This window comes from Manis pentadactyla, chromosome 17 (assembly GCF_030020395.1).
Source record: "Manis pentadactyla isolate mManPen7 chromosome 17, mManPen7.hap1, whole genome shotgun sequence".
NCBI lineage: Eukaryota > Metazoa > Chordata > Mammalia > Pholidota > Manidae > Manis > Manis pentadactyla.
The window spans coordinates 55,539,267-55,558,990 of NC_080035.1; the positions used below are offsets into that span (position 1 = coordinate 55,539,267).

A 19,724-nucleotide genomic window follows, 5' to 3' on the forward strand; every position below is an offset into this window, starting at 1 on the left:
TTCACAGTAACACAAATACATAACATAAAAATGTTTTCATTTTGCAAAGGGCTTCTTTGTCTACCCTAATAGAAGGCAATTACAATGTGCCTCCCTGGGTTTACGTTTGCCAACCCTGCAGCTAGGTGGGACATGACTTTGAACAATACACAGTTGTTCTATACAAAGAAGCCTCCTGGAAAACCACATTCACCCACAAAATGTCAACATATCTTTCCTCACAAAAAAGAATCAAAGTGGAACCAGAGTAAATCTATGGGAAAAGAGAGAGAGGAGAGTTCACAAGAGACAGGCGGAGCAGGTTTTAAAATCAAACAGTGGGCAAGAAGGCACCAAGCTCACAGACAAAATAAACGCACTGCATGGAGAGGGCAGCAGCAATGCCGTGGACAAGCCCCTTACCAGCACTGGTCCTGGGCTCTCTGCTTCCACTTCTCCCTGAGCTGCATCCTTGCTTTGCAAGGGGGACTCGATCACCAGCTCCTTTTTGACACTTCTACTACTTGTTCTGCATTTATCAGCCTGCATTCTCGGCTGAAAACGCAAGTCAGAAAGGCTGTAAGTGGGACAGCTGTGAGTCCCTGGCCGTACAAGGCGCACACATGCCAGTGGCCCGAGGAAGGAAAGGCAGCTGGCTTCCCAGGCACAAGTGGTCAGCCCCGCTGGCTCGGTCTGCAGAGGCAGCCAGGGTGGGAGGGCATGCCAGTGAGGGCCAGCCTCCAGGGGTGTTACTACTGCTCGGAAAAGGGGAGGTGCCCACCCGCCGGCCAAAGGAAAACAAACCCCAAACTGTACAATACACAGCTTACTGCCTCTCCGATAAAGACCAGCCTCATTGTGTCTGCTCCACACGGCGTGCGCCAAATCGACCCAAATCAAAACAGTGCAGTGCTTAAAAGAAAACCAGTCACAGTTAGACTCCTTCATGATTATTTCAATTCTGAAGCTGAAGAGACAACTAGGTTGGCAGGGTGTCCTAAAATTCTTATATTTTCTGGATTCTTTCCTTCATGTTAATGGCTAAACACCAAATGCTTGGCTGATGATCAAAGCAGAGAAGGGCAACCAGCAAGAGGTTCCTGTGGCCTCCGCCTCCTGGGTGCGGGTGTGAGGAAAGAGCTTCTCCCTGCACAACAGACCACAGCGCACAAAGCTTGTTAGCTACTATTCCCTGTCAGAAAGATGAGGTCATCAAACATTTCCATGGGATACCACATACCCTGGAAAGTGATTTTATTAAACTGAATATTACTTTAAATCCATCAACAGGTGTGTGGGTAATGAGCCCAGTACTAAGTACTGAGAGGATCACAGTAAAAATATAAGGTGAGTGTCTCTCCCTCGACGACAGTCAGAGCTAGTTGAGAAGGCAAGATGAACAGACATCATAAATGACAGAGTAATATAATTAATAAAGGTTTACAGGAATGTAGCTGGGTCACTAGCCCATGCTTCAATGGTGACAACACCCAAAATGTCTTTTCCCAAAGCCTATTTTTATTACTTCCTCATGTTAATAGTGGAGTAATTTTTAAATTATTTAAAAATCATCTCTTAGGAAAAACTAAAACAGAAGTGTTAAGGGATTTATTTAAAAATTACATGGAAAATAAACATTAGGACAAGATTAAATACTCTGTACTTTCTGGGATGCTGTAGGACTTCTCCCAGTTACTCTGCTTATTTCCTTGAAATGAGGGAGGGCTTAGTAACAGGAGGTAATAGAAGTCATAGTAGTAAGTAAACACTGGAACTAGGTGTCATTTAGCAACAATAGGTGCCATAAGGTATATACAAAGGGAATTATATGAATATTATATAAGATATAGGCACAGATCTCCCACTCTCCGGACAAAGTAACTGAGGCTGGCAGGGCAGAGGGGGAGCCAAGATGACACCCTACACCTGCACGTTCTCCTTCTTCCCACTACACCTGCTGAGGCTGTTCCAGCCTCTGTCAAACACCAGGAACCCTTCTGAGTGTGGATATTAACCCTATGAGTCACAAGGGTTCAACAAGTCCAGAAAAGCAATTAGTAGTTTCTGTAATAACTTTTTTAAAACCACCTAACTTCTTAACCTTGGGTAATCTTCCAGGGTAAATGTAATATCACCAAATCTGTGTTCCAAAATAACATGATCTATGTATTTAAGAATTCTCTATTTGTAAAGTTCCAAAAGGATAGGAAAAAACTAAAGAGCTTCAGTTCCCCGAATACAGAATTAAAGTAACAGCTAAATAAAAACTTAGAAATATCTTATAAATCAAAAGAGACAAGAAAGGATCAAGCCACAAGCACTAAACAAACTGAGCCTTGGTAAAGTACAGCATAACCAACAAAACAAACACGATTTTAAATGGCTCAAGAAGTTCTGAACAGCCCAATTCCTCCTCAAATACCCATCATTATTAAGCCACCAGAAATTCTGGACTTTAAGGAGAGAAATGATCTCCTATTTATTGGGTCAAAATACTCTGACATTCTGTTAAGTAATGAAAAAGAACTTAAAAGGTTATTTTATGAACACTACAAGTGCTCTGTGTACCAAGACCTGCATAGATAATTTACTTCATCTTCCTAACAACCCCACCACAAAGTAGGTAACATGGTTATCCCCATTTTACAGACAAGGAAACAGACGCACGGGGGGATCACAAATGTGCAGAAGGTCACACAGTGATTAGTGGCAATATACATCCAACGTACACACTCTTAACCATGACATGCTGAACCAGTTGTCTGTTCCAACTATGCCAGCTATTCAAAAGCACAAATATGTAAAAGCTACTGATCAGCAATTAAAGATAAAGGTAACATCCCTTCAAGATTATTTAGTGAAAAGGTAAAAAGGTAAAATTGACATAGCACAATGCCTGGTGCATAGTAGGTGTTCATTTAATGGTAACTACTGTCCTTGCTGTTATTATTCCCATTTGAAGAAATTAAACTTAGTCTTACATTCAGGACTTCAGCTGTGTGATCTAAACATTTCCACTAGCTATGTTGCTACAACACATTACAAAGTGCTTCAGCAACTTAAAATCAACTATTCTTTCCTCTTTGCTGCTTGATTATGACAGCTGCCTTCAGTCAGTCATCTTGAAAACTCTGTGTTCACCCCATGAGCCAGGCATGTTCTTCTTGACATTTTCTGTATTTTTAAATATTTTAGCAATGAATCCACATTTTTTTTGTAATCAAGTAAAAAACTAAATTGGCTCTGAACTTCCAGGTAGCCAGGATGGGAAGGCAAATGTGATCAATTCTATAATTTGTATCATTAAAAGGAGAAAACATACCAAGCTGTTAGGCAAGTAAATTTTTTAAGAAGTTTCTCACATAGAGATTTACATAAAAAGGGTCTGATTAACATATTAGACAAGGTTCTCAACCTGTTTATAGCAACTGCAGCACTGACATTCACAAAACTTTTCCAGCACCATCTCAAAGTATTTTACTTAAATCCTGGAAAAAGGCAAGCAATTCTGAGAGCAAGACAGTCCTCTGGTCTATCATCTATCACCTTCGAGTGGGTTCAGCTTATGAAAGAAGGAATTTCTCAGGACTCTACTGTCATCTTTCCTGCCGCATAACTTCTCAGGCAATGTAAACTGCTCCTGTTTTATTCTGCTCATTTAAGACAGGCCAACACTTCAGAAGTCTGACAGTCAAGAGGAGTCGCATGGTACATCATTTAACTCCAGAACCTAAACCTCCAAGTAGGATGTGGTTTCTCTAAGGGGTTCATGCAGTTGAAGTCTGAGGACATGAGAATGACATCTGGTCAGAGCAGCCACAAGAGGAAATACCATCTCAGAAGGAAAGGAAGTAGATGGCCAAGGTTTCCTTTTCAACATTTCAAAGAACAAGGTATATGCTAGACCACTGGATTCAAATCCACAAACATACTGAGGTCCTACTACCTAACAACCTCAAGTTCTTTCAAACATTAACTTGTTCAAATCTTACAATAACACATATATTAACATGTACTAAGGGTACTGGTTTTTACTGTTAAAACAAAATGGATTAAACCCCATGGGGAAGTATACCACTTCAGAAGTAGGATAGAATGAATGACTCTGTGTATGGGTTTCAGTTCTCAAATTTTAAGATGCATACAAATTACTATATAGGATGGGTACACAAAACCATGAAAACTTTGTTAAGAAATTTTTAAATGGAAATTTTTTACTATAGGAAGGTTAACTTTATTTAGACTCTAAAGCCCCCATCTTCCTCCTTCCACTGTAAGATGATGTTCCATCTCATCCTGAAAAGTGAGAAGCTGAAGGACCTCTCATCCAGAGGACTCCTATGCATGCCTCAAGACCCAGCTTAAATGCCATCTTCCCTGTGAAACTCCTTTGACCCTCCTAGCCAGAATTAATTAGCTCCTCTTCTATTAACTCTCTGGGCATTGCTTCTATTTACCTCTATTTTGGAGCTTTTCACAGTCTACCTTTTATTGAGTTTGCACCTGTCACACTCTTCAGTGAGATTGTACACTCACATGGAAAGGGACCATATAACCATCTTTGAGTCTCCAATGTGTTAATACAAGCACACAAAACATATTTGCTGAATATTGAATGCTTATGTTGGTTTTGTGTCACTGGTTATCTTTAAATCTAAAGTGAAATTTACGCGTTATAAAAAATATGCAAGTATTTTCATTTGTTAATGTCTTAAATTAAGGCATAAACATTCAATGTTCATAAGCTGAAAATCCAACCGACCATTTGCTAATAATTAAAATGTTCCTTTCTCCCAGCTAAGAAAATGTTATTCTGTGAAATTTGCTAGCCTTTTTTTGAGACAAAAGTATACTTGGCAACAGTACAACTGAACTTTTAAGAAGTGCAGATAAACTTGTTTTTGGCAATGAATTATATAAGTTTGAAACTGCATTTTGCTCTAGCTAATAACTATGGAAGGAATGCCTGTACAATGATAAGTATCAATAATTCAACAGAATGTTTTTACTCTTCTAGTGGGGGCTCTTGGCATATCAGAAGGATATTCAAAATATAACAATTCTAAAGGTGAATATATATATTTTTTCTGGAGTAGAGTTTTTATATTTATGCCTCTAAAGTATATGTAAAGTATATTTAAATATAAGAAATAGATATATACACACATATATACTTTGGAATAGAGACTTAAATGTACACACACGTTTATTTAATATAAATAAAATATATATTTAAGTCTTACTCCAAAGTAACCTCTCCTTTTCTCTTGTTCTGGGAAAAATAAAATTATTAAGAAAAATTGCAGAAGCAGCAAATGACTGAAGATTTTCCATAGTGTATTGTAACCAGTCAGCTTTCTGGCCAAAGAAAATAAAAGGTGTCAGGAAAATGATCTGCCTTTCTGAGAAAAAGAAAAATATGGTAAACAGAAGGGACAAAGGCAGCAAACACAGAAGGACAAGATTAGAGGCAAAAGATGCAGGGAGCAAAGTGACCAGACACTTACAGTAGAGGAGGCAGATGGTGACAGAAAACCAGAAAAGATGGGCAGGCAGGTAGAAGTGGGAGAGGAGAGAGGATTTCTACATCAGACCCTGGGGCCTCTTAGGAGAGTTAATATCAAAAAATACATTCTGATATAAAAACCGGATGCTCACCTCAGTTAGTGCTGTCCTTAGAGATTAGGGAATCACAGAAGAGGAATAAGCATTATTATCTAGTCCAGTGTTTCTCAGTCTGGAATCCAAGGCTGAACTTGGGGGAAAAGTGGTCCATGAACCCTCTAAAATGACATTCAAAATGCTGTGTGCCTGTGATTTTTCTGAACAGAGGCCCCTAGAGTTTCTCTTGTTCTTAGAGAAGGACCAAGAGAAGGTCCTTCACTCAGCAGGATAAGGAAGACTAAGGCCCAGAGAGAGGAGCTGGAAATATAACAAAAGTTTTGGGATACAAAGCTCTCCAACTGAGCAGGTTCAAATTCTATTTAAATAAAGAAAATGACAGCAATTTAAATACCAGGCACACCAGGTAAATAAACAAGCTATTGGATGGTAATCAGTAGTGTCCACACCTGTAGTCTGCTTATTGATTGATGGCCAAGTCAGCAAATGGGTCATTATAAGAAGCCTAATGTTGGGTGGACAACCCAAAGCCAATAAAAATTGTTTTTTAAGAACTTCTAATGACACTGAGAAAATGCTAACAATTAAACACACACATAACTTAAAATGTGACTATTGATTACCTCTGGTACATAAGACTATCAGTGATTTTTTTTTTCTCTGAATTCTTTTGTTTTCTAAGTTTTCTTCAGAAGCACTTAGCAATTCTATAGTCAGAAATAAATGAATATGCTGTATTAATATAAGATAATGGTATAGGAAAAGCTCACATTGAGGTTTTAGCTTCCTCTAGACCACTCAACAGCTGTGTGATGTTAGAGATTACTTCACTTCTCTGGGTCCCACACACTTCACCTGTAAAAGGAGAGACTTTAAAAGATCTTTCCAGCTCTACATGTCTATAATATTAACTACTAAAACTTCCCTCATTAATGACATTTGGGGAAAAATAAACCACTCTAGTAGAATGATAAACATTTCAAAGTCATATGCCCTATACACACGAAAGAAAAACAAAAAGACTAGAAAGTGGATACATTTCTACAGGTGTCAGATGCTCATCTCCAAGAGAACAGGAGCAGAGCTAGGAAGCTGGCACATAAGAACTACCGGATTTTCTCTTGGTGAGAAGGGTGTCGGGGGCGAGAGTGTGCTGCCCTCTCTCCACAGCTCTAGGGTAAGCCCACGGTGCTGGGACAGCAGGGCACAGGCACTAAAGAAGGCTCTGTTTTCCGGTGAGGATATTAAGATGGAGAGGATCCTTCCATATCTAGAGATAGCTCTTTAGCGCTGTGTGAATTTAGAACCACCTCACCACTCTGAAGGCCCCAGTTCCCTCACCTGGAAAACAGGGATCAGACTGTCCACCATTACAACCCTAGCTAGATTTTGTTCATGCCTAAGACCCAAGTGGATAACAGACGTGTCCCACTGTGTGGAGGAAAGTTACCTGCAGCCACAAATGTTCAAAAAGCTTCTCAGAAAAGAGCCCAACAGCTCCCCTTTTCCCTGCTTCCATTTTTCCATGGCCTCTATCACTGTCTAGCATTCTATGTTCTATTTTTCTTATTTATTTAATGTCTGTCTAACTCCCAGCCAAAAAAAAAAAAGCAGCTCTGTGAGGGCAGATTTTTATCTATTTTGTTCACTTCTTTATCTCCAGGTCCTAAACAGGGTAGGTGCTCAAAGCACACTTCTTGAGTGAATTTACTGAGATCCCTCAGTCTGTATATAGAGCTCTTACACTCTGGACACCATCGGTTTTCCTGTGAACTGTCAATTTACTTTAATCACAATAATGATAATTCAGTTCACATTTAGAAATGGAAATTCACACAGCCAAGAAAAACATAATGTCCCTGGGATTTTTCTCAGGAAGCAAAACTCCCAGCCTGAGTTACCCAAGCCTGGCCTGCAGCGCGGCCTCAACCCTGCACCACCTCAGCATGTTTTAACTCCCGTCAACAGCTATAAGGATTGGCAGGTGGCGTATGTACTGTGTACACAGTACGCAAACAATAAATGTTTGCTTATAGAATGAATGATAAAACTGCCTCACCTTGGTTTCATTTAGCACAGATCCCAGCCTCACAGGCATTCGCAAGACACAGAATTTTCTAACTTTGCTCACTACAGGCCAAGAGAATTAAGCTTGGTGAGAAAAACAATCAAAGAAATTTTTCAAAGCACTGAAGTTTTTCTTTCTAAATAAAATGCTTTATTCAGTTATAAAAAGAAGACAAATGTCACTTCTCCCCATAACCACCTCTCAAAGCACCCTAGAGAAAAACACAAATAACCACCCTCCAGTTTATCTATTTTGTAAAATCTCTGTGCATGTTAAACTTACTTAAACCAAGTTCCATCAGCGTTTATAAAGTGCAAAGCCAGAGAACCATCTTAATTTATAGATGAGAGAAATGGGAAACCTGGCAGAGGTCACATGGCTCTGATTACTCCACTGTCACAGTTCATGGCCATCAGCTTCCTAACAGGAGGGAAGGAGAGAGGACAGGCCTCCAGGCAAACCTGCACACTAACTTCTGCAAAAAGGCCAACAACCCAGGCTGCAAGGCAAATGCCCACCATGAGGAAACTTCCCAAAGGGAGTTGCGTAGTCTCCCCAGCGCTGCTGGCTTAATTTAGTTTGCATTTAAAAGACAACAATCATTTACAATAACACCGGATCCCTAACAATTATTGGGAAGTCCCCTCTTTTAAAAAGTGGTAGATTGTGTCCCTTCCATAAGATAAACTCATCAGCAGCAAAGATGATGTATCCCTTCTCATCCTGCTGCCTAAATGAGGGCCTTCCACTTCTTCCAAGCTCATTGTGACTGATTTCCTATGTGAAATTAAGAGACTGCAGAAAATAAAGCCAGACAGTTTTCGGAGGCACAAACGTTATTCCTGGACAACACATCCTGACAAGTCAAACTTTCCCTCCTGAAAGGAAACTTGTAAAAACATGTAACTAAACTAAATGAACTTCTTCACAGATGTGTTACCAATAAAGGTGATCAGAGCTGGAGATACAAACATGGTAGGTGGGGAGGGTGAATGTCAAGGAAGGCCATCAAAGCTCCCCTTCTCACTGCCATCAAAACACACACTTTCAGAAACCTGTGAGAGTGATGGGGATGGAGCTGCAGCCAGCAGTGGTCCTTGACTACAGTTATTCAACAGTCCAGTGTCACTTCTGTCACATTTCCCAAGGATTATACATGCAACACAATGGGCTTCAGCTTTCCCCTCTCATGCAATGGAAAAAACTCTCCCGGGAAAAGTATGGTTAAAAGAGAGAGCATGACATTTAATCAAGTTCTGGAACACCACTGGCTATGAATATTTCACCTGCCCCTTCCAAAAAGAGGGGCCAGGTCTCAAAGTCCCTCTGCTGATTCCCAAATAACAGGTTAAATAAATATGAAATAAACAAGGCTTCCAATATTACACAAAGCATTTGGGAACCCTCCAGGCACACACTTCGATGAATGTTTGCCAAGACTTAAAGCCAATACCTATTATTAGTAATCGTTTGTAACTGTCACACAGGAGTTTCACCACAGAAGGGGAGAGGAAAGGGAAGAGAATGTATGGCAGAGGTGGGCAAGGAAAATATTCCCAAGTCTCCACTATGTGCCGGGCACTGGGCGTACATTCTCATTTAATACAGTTCAATTTAAACCTTACAAAAGCAACACTAAAATTCGGTATTTTTGTTTATAGAAACTGTGTTCTTACAAGTTAAATAATTAACCCTAAGGTTACATCATTGCTTCCTTAAAAATTACTTAAACCTGATAATTAAATAGATCAGCATATCTTAAGTTTTATTCAAACAGTTTCATTTTCCTTTTGAACATGTATCTCCTTAGGGCAGACAAAAAGCATACTGTAAAGTTTTTTAAGGCCTGAAAACATTAGAATGGAAGATAAGAAATGAAAACTGAAATTTAATGTATCTGAAATATGGAACAAAGGCTTTTATTTTCCCTGCTTTCCACTTACCTATATTTTTTAAACTTTCCTCAACAAGCATGAATTACTTTAAATACTTTCTTAAAAACTTTCAAAGCCATTTATTACTACTTGGGAAATCTTTAAAAATCATGCCCACAAAGTAGCTGACGCACAAACTGTGCTTCCTTCAGGGCAGGCCTGGGGTGAGGACTGAGGCACTCTATCCAGGATCAGAACTTAAGAGCACACTAAAGACTTGGGAATAAAGAAAGCTGAAATCAAAATTAAAACCCCAAAGAAGCCATTATAAACAAAACTTGAAATAAAGGCAAGATCATATTACTAAATTTTTTTTTTTTTGCCTCAGACTCCAATACAGTTCAGCTCAGCAGGGGCCTGCTCTGGGCAGAGCTCTGTGATAAGCAGTCCGTTTACTCCTCTACCAACCCGGGGCAGGTACTTTATTTACAGATGAGGAAACTGAAGCACAGAAGTTAGGGAATTACCCAAGGTCACAGAAGTAGTCCACGGTCACAGAGCTGTTAGGTGTGGCAGAACAACTTTAAGCAGATTAGTAAGAGGTCATTTTTGCTTTCCTTGGCCATACAGATAAAATCAATGTCTGTTTTTAAAACACGTCTACAAGTAACCAGATTATCGGGTATCATCCACAACTCAAGATTTAAACTCAAACTCAACATAACATTCTTCTTCCTTAGATGATTAAGTAATATGGGGGCAATTTGAGCAAAGGACCAAAACTTCACTCTAGTGAAACCTCTTTTATTTTATATTATTGTTCACACATAGGTGAAACCTCCTAATGGTTCAAAGGGAACAGGAGGACAGAAACCTCCTCTGTTTTCATTCCACAGGAAGGAGAGAAGGAGGGAAGGAAGGAACGAAGGAAGGAACGAAGGAAGGAAGGGAGGGAGGGAGACACGGAGGGAGGGAAGGGGAGAGACAGTACACCCTGGAGATCTGTTCCCAGTTTCTCCCTGTGCTGAGCTGTGGTTCCCCCGTGACAACCCTTCACCCCTCAGCCTGCAAGGTAACGAGGCACACAGAGCCCTGTATCTCCCCTGCCCCAAACCTTATGCACAAAGAACACTACCTGTATTACCCGCTCCTGCCTCAAGTTCATGCCCCGAGAAACATTGTCCATCACTCTGGAACGTTCTCCTACCACTTCTTCATTTAGCCTGTCAAATGCCTACTCATCTCTGCATTACAGATTCCAGGAAACCACCCAGAACTTCTGAATCAGAATCTTGAGCTGAGATCCGTGGATGTGTATTTTTCACAGCTCCCCAGGTCCCACCTGTGCCGCAGACTTTCATCTATGTCTGAGAATCACTGATCTTAATAACTTAAAAGAATACCCCCAATGTTCAAATGCAGATCCAACACAAGGAAACATGGATGAGTTCCCAAAGACATCTCTGCAGGTATAGCACAGATGACTGTATCTGGCTGAAAGGGGTGGGGCAGGGATGACGCCAAAAAGCTTCCACACACCTGAGTCTTAATGAAAACTCCACGGCAGGTTTCAAGTCATTAATGACTGATCATTTCTATTTAGCTGGACTTCTGAGGAAAACATAACTTCATGGGTAGGCTCTTGTACCAGAAAGGCCCTTCACCCACCTTTCTCTCTCATTTTCTCCCCCTTGCCCCTGCCAAAATAATATGCCTTTCAGTTTTGAGCCAACAAAAAAGAACCTCCAGAGCAGTACAAGCTTCACATATCTATCAAATACTTTCCATGGTGTGATCACATACTGAAACACTTGCTTATTAGCAGGATACTTTCCTGAAGAGAATATGGAACAAAGCCTGAGGTACTGTTGCCTAGAATGCCTTCACAAACACCTTACTTGTTTGCAGGCTGAGTTACAAGCTCTCATTCACATTCAAATTTGTCACCATAATGGTCGCTAACTAAAGCAAGGAAGCAATCTGTTTAGAGAAAGGCAACGTGCATTTCTAAGGATTTCCTTTCTCCCCACCGTAAGAGGAATAAGATGCCAAAGTCACATCCTCCATACATATCCTCCACAATTCACAGCAATTAGGCCAGTGATGAAAAAAATATCCTTATTCAGTATTACAGGCTTACTGTACTGTTATTTTCCTTTTAAAAAGAATCTCTTACTCAGGTGTATGCACTGCAACTATAGAACTTCCATGAGCTTTCCTAGTCCCTGATTTAAGACTTGACAAAAAGGCAGTAAAATAAACAGAAAATCTTAAACAAGTTTTATTTGCCAGCATTTGAAAATTGAGTCTATATTAACAGTCTCTCATCTCATTTTGAAATAATCACAGCATATACTACAATATGTGTTCATTAATTTGGGGGGAAACACAGGACTTCTAGATCTATTGTAATAGTTAAATCAACCAAAAGTGTTGACAGACACAGCTCCCCAAAGCTGACGTGCCACCCCCAAGTCTCCACTTGTCTTGGGGACACAAGCTCATCAAATGAGGACACCAAACTACCTGATGGTCAAGTTCCTTTCAGCTCAAACTCTCTGCAGCTGATGTATATTACTGCCACAGCTAACTGGGCTTTGTTGTTCTTCTCCTGTGGCACTAATCTTGTCATACTGTGTGACCCAGCACTATCACCTAAGAGAACTTACAAGAACTTTCATTAAAGTTGTCAGAAGAGCCGTGGAATGCTCTCCCTATTACTCATTAATCCAGTCATGAATGAGTTGATTCCTGCTGCTCAATCACTCAGCAAGCATTTCTTAACCCCACGGCATTGGGCAAGGACTGAGACCTAAGGAACATACATCCAGTGGGGAGTTAAGAGACAGATGTAAACAAGTAATTTCAATACCAAGTGTGGCTGGGACTGGCTAGACCTACTGTCCAACATGGTAGCCACTAGTCACCTGGGACTACTGAGCACTTGGTACTTGGTCAGTCAAACTCAGATAAGCTGTAAGTGAAACATACACACTGGATTCCAAAGGCTTCATACAAAAAAAGGAAAGGAAGGTATCATTATTTGTAATTTCTTACTGGTTTCATTTTGAATACTTTGAATATACTATTATATTATTATATATTATAATATACAAATAATAAAATACATTATTAAAATTGATTTAATTTGTTTCTTTTTTTAATGTTCCTTTTTACCTCTTTTTTTAAATGTAAAATTACATACACGGCTGGTATTTTTTTTTTGGACATTGCTCACCTAGATGCTTCCCAATCCTTCCTAATCTCCTTAGGTTGAAACTATGTGATTGAGTCCTGGCCAGAGGAATATAAGAAAATGAGGTAATAAAGTTTAGGTGCAGTTATAAAACAAAGTGTACAATCGTCCCAGCTCTCTCTCCTTGTGGGCCCTCTGAAATCAGAGATGCTACAGAAGGCCTCCGAGCAGGCCCTGGGCAGGGAGAAGCCATGGATATAAAGAAACTAGATGCCTGAGTCCTCACATGGAAGGCCACACCCAATGCACACCCAATGGGATCCTGTGACAAGTGAGAAATAAGCACTCATAGTGTTAAGCTACTGCCAACTGGTTATGGTGGTTAGACCACCCTCATTATTACACTAAGAAAAAGTGCCTCAAGAGGGGTGACTACCTGCTCAAGGATTCTCAGGATAAGCTCCAGAGATGAGGTACGTGTGAAAGGTGTTGCAGGTGGCAGTTCAAGTTCCATCATGTCAGAATTACTCTAAGAGCTTGTTAAACACACACTGCTGGGCCCTCTTCCAATCCTCTCTAGAATGACCCAGCTTGGAAGGGAGGTCTGTTGTCCAAGTGTGGGCCTCTGAGGGACCACGTCTCCCCCCAGACCCTCCTCTGAGCTGCTGTCAGCCTCCCTTCCGCCACTCTCTCCAGTGCGTAGGTCTGGAGTTGCAGCTGAGAATCTGCGTCTCAACCAAGTTCCCTGGAGCTGTTGATGCTGCTCGTCTAGGGAGCACACCTTGAGAACCAGAGTCCTACGGGATGAGCAAGATGTTGTCAAGCAGTGACAAGAACAAAAGACATTCAAGGGAAAGGAACTACATAAATGGAAAGGTTTGGAGGTTGAAAGAGCACAGTGTATTGAGGAACAGCAAGACTTTAGGTGATGCCAGGAAAGGAGGAGGGGGAGAAAAAAACCCAGAAAAGTAGACTGAAATTCAGCAGTTAGAGGATTGAATTCTGCCTCCTCAGTGGGACTTTATTAAAGCAGAGCTTTCCTTTCTACAGCATATGTACTAATAAAAATAATTACTCTAAAGTAAATATAAATATCTATTAGTTCAATTACCTACAAAATTCTGGGGAAAATGCCAAGAGTATAGTATGGTAATTTGACCATATGGACCAAGTGTAAGACTCCATAATCATAATTCTTGGATCAACCACCCATTAGTTATAATTTCATTATGTGACCTAAGAAGGAATGTAACTGCTGTGTTTGTGCTATAAACAGAATAACATTTGCCTTCAATTTACTTTACAGAAACCTTTAGATTAGACGTGGGAATAAAAAACTTGTTCCTAGGAAAAGGTATGTAATTTATATGCAAAGAGTGTCTATTATCTTAACTAGGTACAACTCAAACCGGTGAGATATGCACGGCTAGTGAATTGCCTTGGAGAGAAGCATCCAGAACTGACAAACACCTTGACAGTAGACAGATGGGCTTGTGGTGGGTTAGGGAAGGAGTCCTTCCCAGTAGTACAATTCTAAGGGCCCTCCTCCTTCAGGACAAAAAAAAGTTCCCAACTCACTCAGCTAGACCAAAAGCCAGGTGTTAGTGCCCTCTGAGTAGCTGTAAAATATGGCAGTGGGGGAGGGAATCTCTAAAATCACTGTGACAATATTCTACAAAATCATAGCCTAGTTTATGACTATACAAAATTTCCAACCTTACCGCAAGTGTTTATGCATACCAGCAACAGAACTACATGGTAAAAATAGATTCCTAGGTGTAAGATACTGAAACAAGCATGCTGACTGTACTGTATGGAAATGAATGCTAGGATAAAGATTTTAATAAGTGTTTTCCTTTGTAACAGTGCAAGGAGGAAGAGTTCTAGTTCAGCTAAACATATTCTTTGCTCAATACAGAAATCTAATAGTCTCTTTGTGATCATTTAGAGGAGGAAAAGTGATTAAAGTCATTCGTTAAAAAGTTTATTAAATGTTTTCTCTCATAGTAGTTAGAATTAGATGAACAATACATGGACTTTGCTCATGTCAAAATTCAAAGGAATAAACTGGTCTCACCTCAAAGAAAAAAAAATTATATTACTTTCAGGAATATACTTTAATATCACCAAGTTGTAATATGAGAAGATACTTTTTTGATATCCTTAATTCACATACAACTTGTCAAAGAACTTTCACATATATTATCAGTTTATTTTTATCAGGACACTGTCATAAGTTTCCAACATTTATTTTTCCAAATAATATTACTAAAATGCAAAACCCAAACAAAACCAAATAACATTAATCACTACCACTGTTCCATAAAGAAAGACTATTAAAACACTCACACACACAAACATACTGGAAACTAGGAATGGCAATCTTAGAATATTTTTTAAAGCTTTTAAACCTTTAAGAGCTCACTACATTCTCCTTACTTTTCTCATTTCCACACAGATTAGAAAAAGCTTTGTCATGGTCGGAAGACCAGCATTTGGCGACCTAGGAGGGAGGCAATCAAATGCTCACAGGAGTTGATGGGTGGGTGACCCACCTAGCTCCTTGCAAATGTGGGTTTGAGTTGGCTCTTAAAGTTAACTATGGGAACTTCCAGGATGATAAACACGTGCGGATTCAAGAGAGTGCTGTGCTCTGGGGCAGCACAGAGGCTCCTTGCCTTTTCCCCATACCTTGCCCTATGCATCTTTTCCAACTGCCGGTTCCTGAGTTCAGTCACTAAGAGGTAAAGTCATATATTGCTGACACCACTCCTGCTTTTGGAACCTGACAAGAATTGAAGCCTGCAAACCTGGGTGGCCTTGTCAAGGAAGACATTTTCATATGATATGATGATGGACTGGATAGTTACTAATGATTGAATGAGATGAATGAGACTGAATGAGATAATGTGCCAGCATCTTTTGACCTTTATGATTGTTTTGCTATAAGGGTTCCTTGTTCAAAGACCAGAAGGTGGACTGTGATATTGTAACTTATAATAAGAAATACACCTTTGGTCTTTGTCTACTTTCTGGCACACCCCCTGGCCAGAGAATAACTAAGAATTGGATAGGTGCTTCCAAATTTTTTTTTAAAAAGTCAGTGAGCTAGATTTCATCTATATTCAGTCCAGAACGAAATGCCCACTGCAAGTGAAGGGCTGTTGTTGGTTTAAGTCTCCACAAAAGCTGGGATGTATACAGCACCTCCTGGGATGGGAACTCACACAGCACAGGCACCCTGTTCTGTCTATCCTGGGCTTGTGTGGAGCACACCCTTCAGACTACAGACCTAACCTGAAGCATCAGATATTTTACTCCAATGACTCAACTGCAGTGATTTTGCTCTCCTCCGGGGAACACTTGGCAGTATCTGGAGACATTTCTGGTTGTCATGTCTGGTGGAAGAACGGGTTAATACCAGCATCCAGTGGGCAGAGGCTAAACAGCCTACAATGCCCAAGCTGGCCTTCTACAAAAAAGAATTATCCAGCCCAAAGTGTTAAGAGTGCCAAACTGAGCAGCCCTACACCAATCCCATTAGAGCAATTACTTCTAAAATGTATAAATCTTTTGCATCAAGGGAAGGTATGTCCAAAGAGTTCAGTGTATTCATACTATAATTATATTTTATGTACTCATAATTATGTTCTTTATAGTATAAGGTAGCTTCTTTCTATACATGAAGTGGTAGTTCCTCTTCCCTTTTCTTTCCAAACATTCTTTTGCATGACCTCTGGAAAAAAGTTAGAAACATGCTTAGTAAAATCTAGGCCTTACACATGCTAACTAACTTTTATGTCAAAAATATATAACTTTTATGTTTTAGAATTGTACATTCTCGAAGCCCAACAATATTAAACATTAAGTTTTATGTTTCTGTTCACTTTTGTAAACAAGTGAAAAACAATAACCAATCAGTGAGGTATGGCTATTAGCATTCTATAAACAGGAAACTGTGTAAATGAACAGGTGTTCTAACGACATGTACACATAGAAACATTTTCACTAGGATCTGAATCATGCTGTTAGAAGTCTAAATGCCAGATGGACAACAGCTCCTAACCATCAGGGTCAATGTGCAGGTAGGTCATCAGGCCAACAAGGAAACTGAGTCCAATCATGGCAGAAACACCTTTTCCCAGGAAGGCCTTTGTGGACATTCTATTAAATAGGGCACTCATGTAAAGCTGATGTCAGGGTATGCTTTAAAGTGATAACCCTACAGTGGTTCATCATACATGCCAGCAAGAGGGCTATGAGATAGGAGCACAGGGGGACATGATGAGTGCCTAGGGTTTCTACAAGCATACCCAGAGGTCACAAAGGAATCATCCAGAAAGCACCTAGCAACGTAACTGCCAGCTCATTTATAGTTGTGATAAGTACAATGAAAGAAAACTGGAAGATGCTTAGCCAGTCTGGGGTCAAATAAGCCTCTGAGGAAGATGCTCTTAAGCTGTAGTTAGGAAGAAGAGTGAAGTTGAATCAACAATGGCTGAATTGGCACAAGTTGGAATGGAGACAGCATGTGAAAAGGCTCTGAGGCACAAAAGAGCTTGCCCCTTTCGGAGAGCTGAAAGCTGGCTTGTGCAGTTTCAGTGAAGTGGTGCAGAGGAGAATAGTACACACTGAGGCTGCTGGGGTAAGCAGAGTACAGATCACACTGATGGGTGTATTTAGGATTTCATGTTTTAGTCTGAGCTAAATGGGAAGCCATCCAAGGGTTTTAAGCAGGAAATTACACTTGGCCATACATGCATGGGGATGAGAATAGAGCTTTGGATGCAGATATGGTGGGAGACCAACCACATACAGGCAGGTGGTAGCTAAAACAATGCAAGTGAATGAATGACATCACCTAAGAAGATGCTGGCCGGGGACAGAGCCAAGTAATAACACAGCTAATAAATACCTTGAACCATTCTGTTTGTACTGCATCCCTGGTGCAAACCAACACAATTATGACAGTGGTCACACATCTTTTTCCAGATCCTGACTAACAGCAATTCACAATTAGCTGACTTACGTTTTACCTTCTACAGTCATCCTGAGCTAAGACGAAGACTAGTATTACATAGTTATTTAACTATTCATATATTTATACCTCATACTACAACTGGACTGCGCTTTACATTTCCTTGGTGAGCTATATGTATTCTAAAATCAATTTCAAAAGCAAAGAATTTCTGACCTGGAAGACAGCATCTAATCCAAACCTTCCTTTACACAAGAGGGAAAGTAGCTCAGACAAATTAAGCAAGCTGACCAACGTCTGCCCACACTGGTCACGGGACGTTGTATTACAGAAGGACAACCATGATTACACTGCCTAATTAGGTAAATGTTTGTTTATGTTTTATTGAAATAATAATTTGGAATAATAATTTAACTTGCTGGTGGCAAATTAAGCACAATCATTCCACAAGATAAATTTGAGTGAAATCCAAAGAAATGTCGTCTGTACTAAGCCCAATCTGTACTTGTTTCTCAGCTCATTTAACAGAAAGAAAACAAGAAAAGATGCATGCTCCCCTTCTCACAACCCCTGAACTACTAGGGAAGGAGGCCTGCATGAGACACTCACCCTAGAAAACATCTGCTAATGGGGGTGCCTGCCCACCCTGCCCTAGGGCCCATCGGTCTTGGTAACTTCAGGGAACAGACAGTAAACAGCATGGCTCCCCATGCCAAAGAGGAATGATATGAAAACCTGGGGTAAAAAATGAACTCACTGATTAATTCAAATTGCTAAAAAGCCTTTTATTTAACATTCTCAGTCATGCTGAGCCCCTCACCTCAGAGTTGCTTTACCTAAAAAATACTGTAAAGAAGACCCCTCTCAAGGGCTTTAATAACATGTCTCCTGGTTGACCACTAGATCCCTAGTTGCCAGGCCTGAATAAAACCAGACCAGGAACAATGTGAAATAAGGTTTGTCTTTAAAACCACCCATTCCTCCAACATCCTCCAACATTCTCTCAAGTCTTCCCTCCCTCACTCTGTCCACAGAGCCCACCTCTGTGTCCTCAGACTATTTCCCAGTTTGCCATGCTCAGCTCCTATTTCTTCCTGGGAATTCACTTTCCCTGTCTCTGTGCACTGCTGATTCACAACTCATCAGGATGAGACTTTAAGTCCTGGGTGGTCAGGAATACTCTAGATTTTGTGCATCTTTGTTATATCACAGCAAACACTTCCATGTGAGTAGCATGCCACTTTCCAACCTCACAGTTAGAGTGGGGTTTGCTCTGTCTAGGTGTGGTCCTGGCCTAGGCTCCCCTCTGCCAGTAGGACAAATCCCTGCTAAATCCCCAGAATCCTCTTTGCAAAAGCCCTGAGGAGTTTCTCGGCCTGTGATGCAGAGGCTGTTCTACTCTTCCAAGATGTGCTGCAAACCCCAGAAAAATCCCCAGATAGTGGTAAAATTATACCACAATGTTTGACTTGATATTCTCCTCTACTTTTCCTTTGCACTTGGTTGTCCCTCTGTGAATGAGTCACAGATTCAAACAGCTAACTTGGGACCTGGGTGGATAGCAGAGCCACAGAGAAGGGGTGAGGGTACCTTTTCTCACAGAGGAAAGCTACACAGGGTTTGACAAGGTCTGGGACACTCACATACCTCTGTACACATCTCATCTCACTAAATGAAATGGAAGCCCCTGAAGGTAGGAATCACCACACCTTTGTGGCTTCAATTGTGCTCATCCTCAGGGTACCAACTAAGGGCTGATTATCTGTCCAGGGTGACAGAAAAATGGAAAAAGCCTGTCACCAATTACGTGAAGAGAACTTGAAAGCCCTTTTTAACCGTAAGTACACTTACAGCGCTCCTGGCCTCTGTTTCCACCTGAATCATGCGGGCAGAGCCCCAGCTAAACTGCCAAAAGAGGTTAGGTTTCCAAACCTAGAGACTTGGTTAAATCCATAAAGGTAGAACCCATGTGGCTCAGGGAGTGTGGTCTTGGTCAGTACCTCCTTC

At 40.6% G+C, this 19,724-nt stretch overlaps 1 protein-coding gene across 27 annotated transcripts in view; it reads right to left on the reverse strand.

The window, feature by feature from the left end:
• Positions 1 to 19,724, reverse strand: part of DOCK9 (dedicator of cytokinesis 9) — a 286,115-nt gene that overhangs the window by 179,577 nt on the left and 86,814 nt on the right. For 9 of the 27 annotated variants that reach the window (XM_036893859.2, XM_057494431.1, XM_036893851.2 and 6 more), the window contains exon 1: positions 403 to 697. The exons of 10 other annotated variants lie outside the window; for them this stretch is intronic. In XM_036893859.2, the coding sequence (XP_036749754.1) occupies positions 403 to 528 (126 nt within the window). In that variant the 5' untranslated portion in view covers positions 529 to 697. Of the gene's footprint in view, positions 1 to 402; positions 743 to 19,724 lie in introns of those variants that run through there. 8 more of the 27 variants (XM_036893861.2, XM_036893856.2, XM_036893847.2 and 5 more) reach the window with 5 other exon arrangements.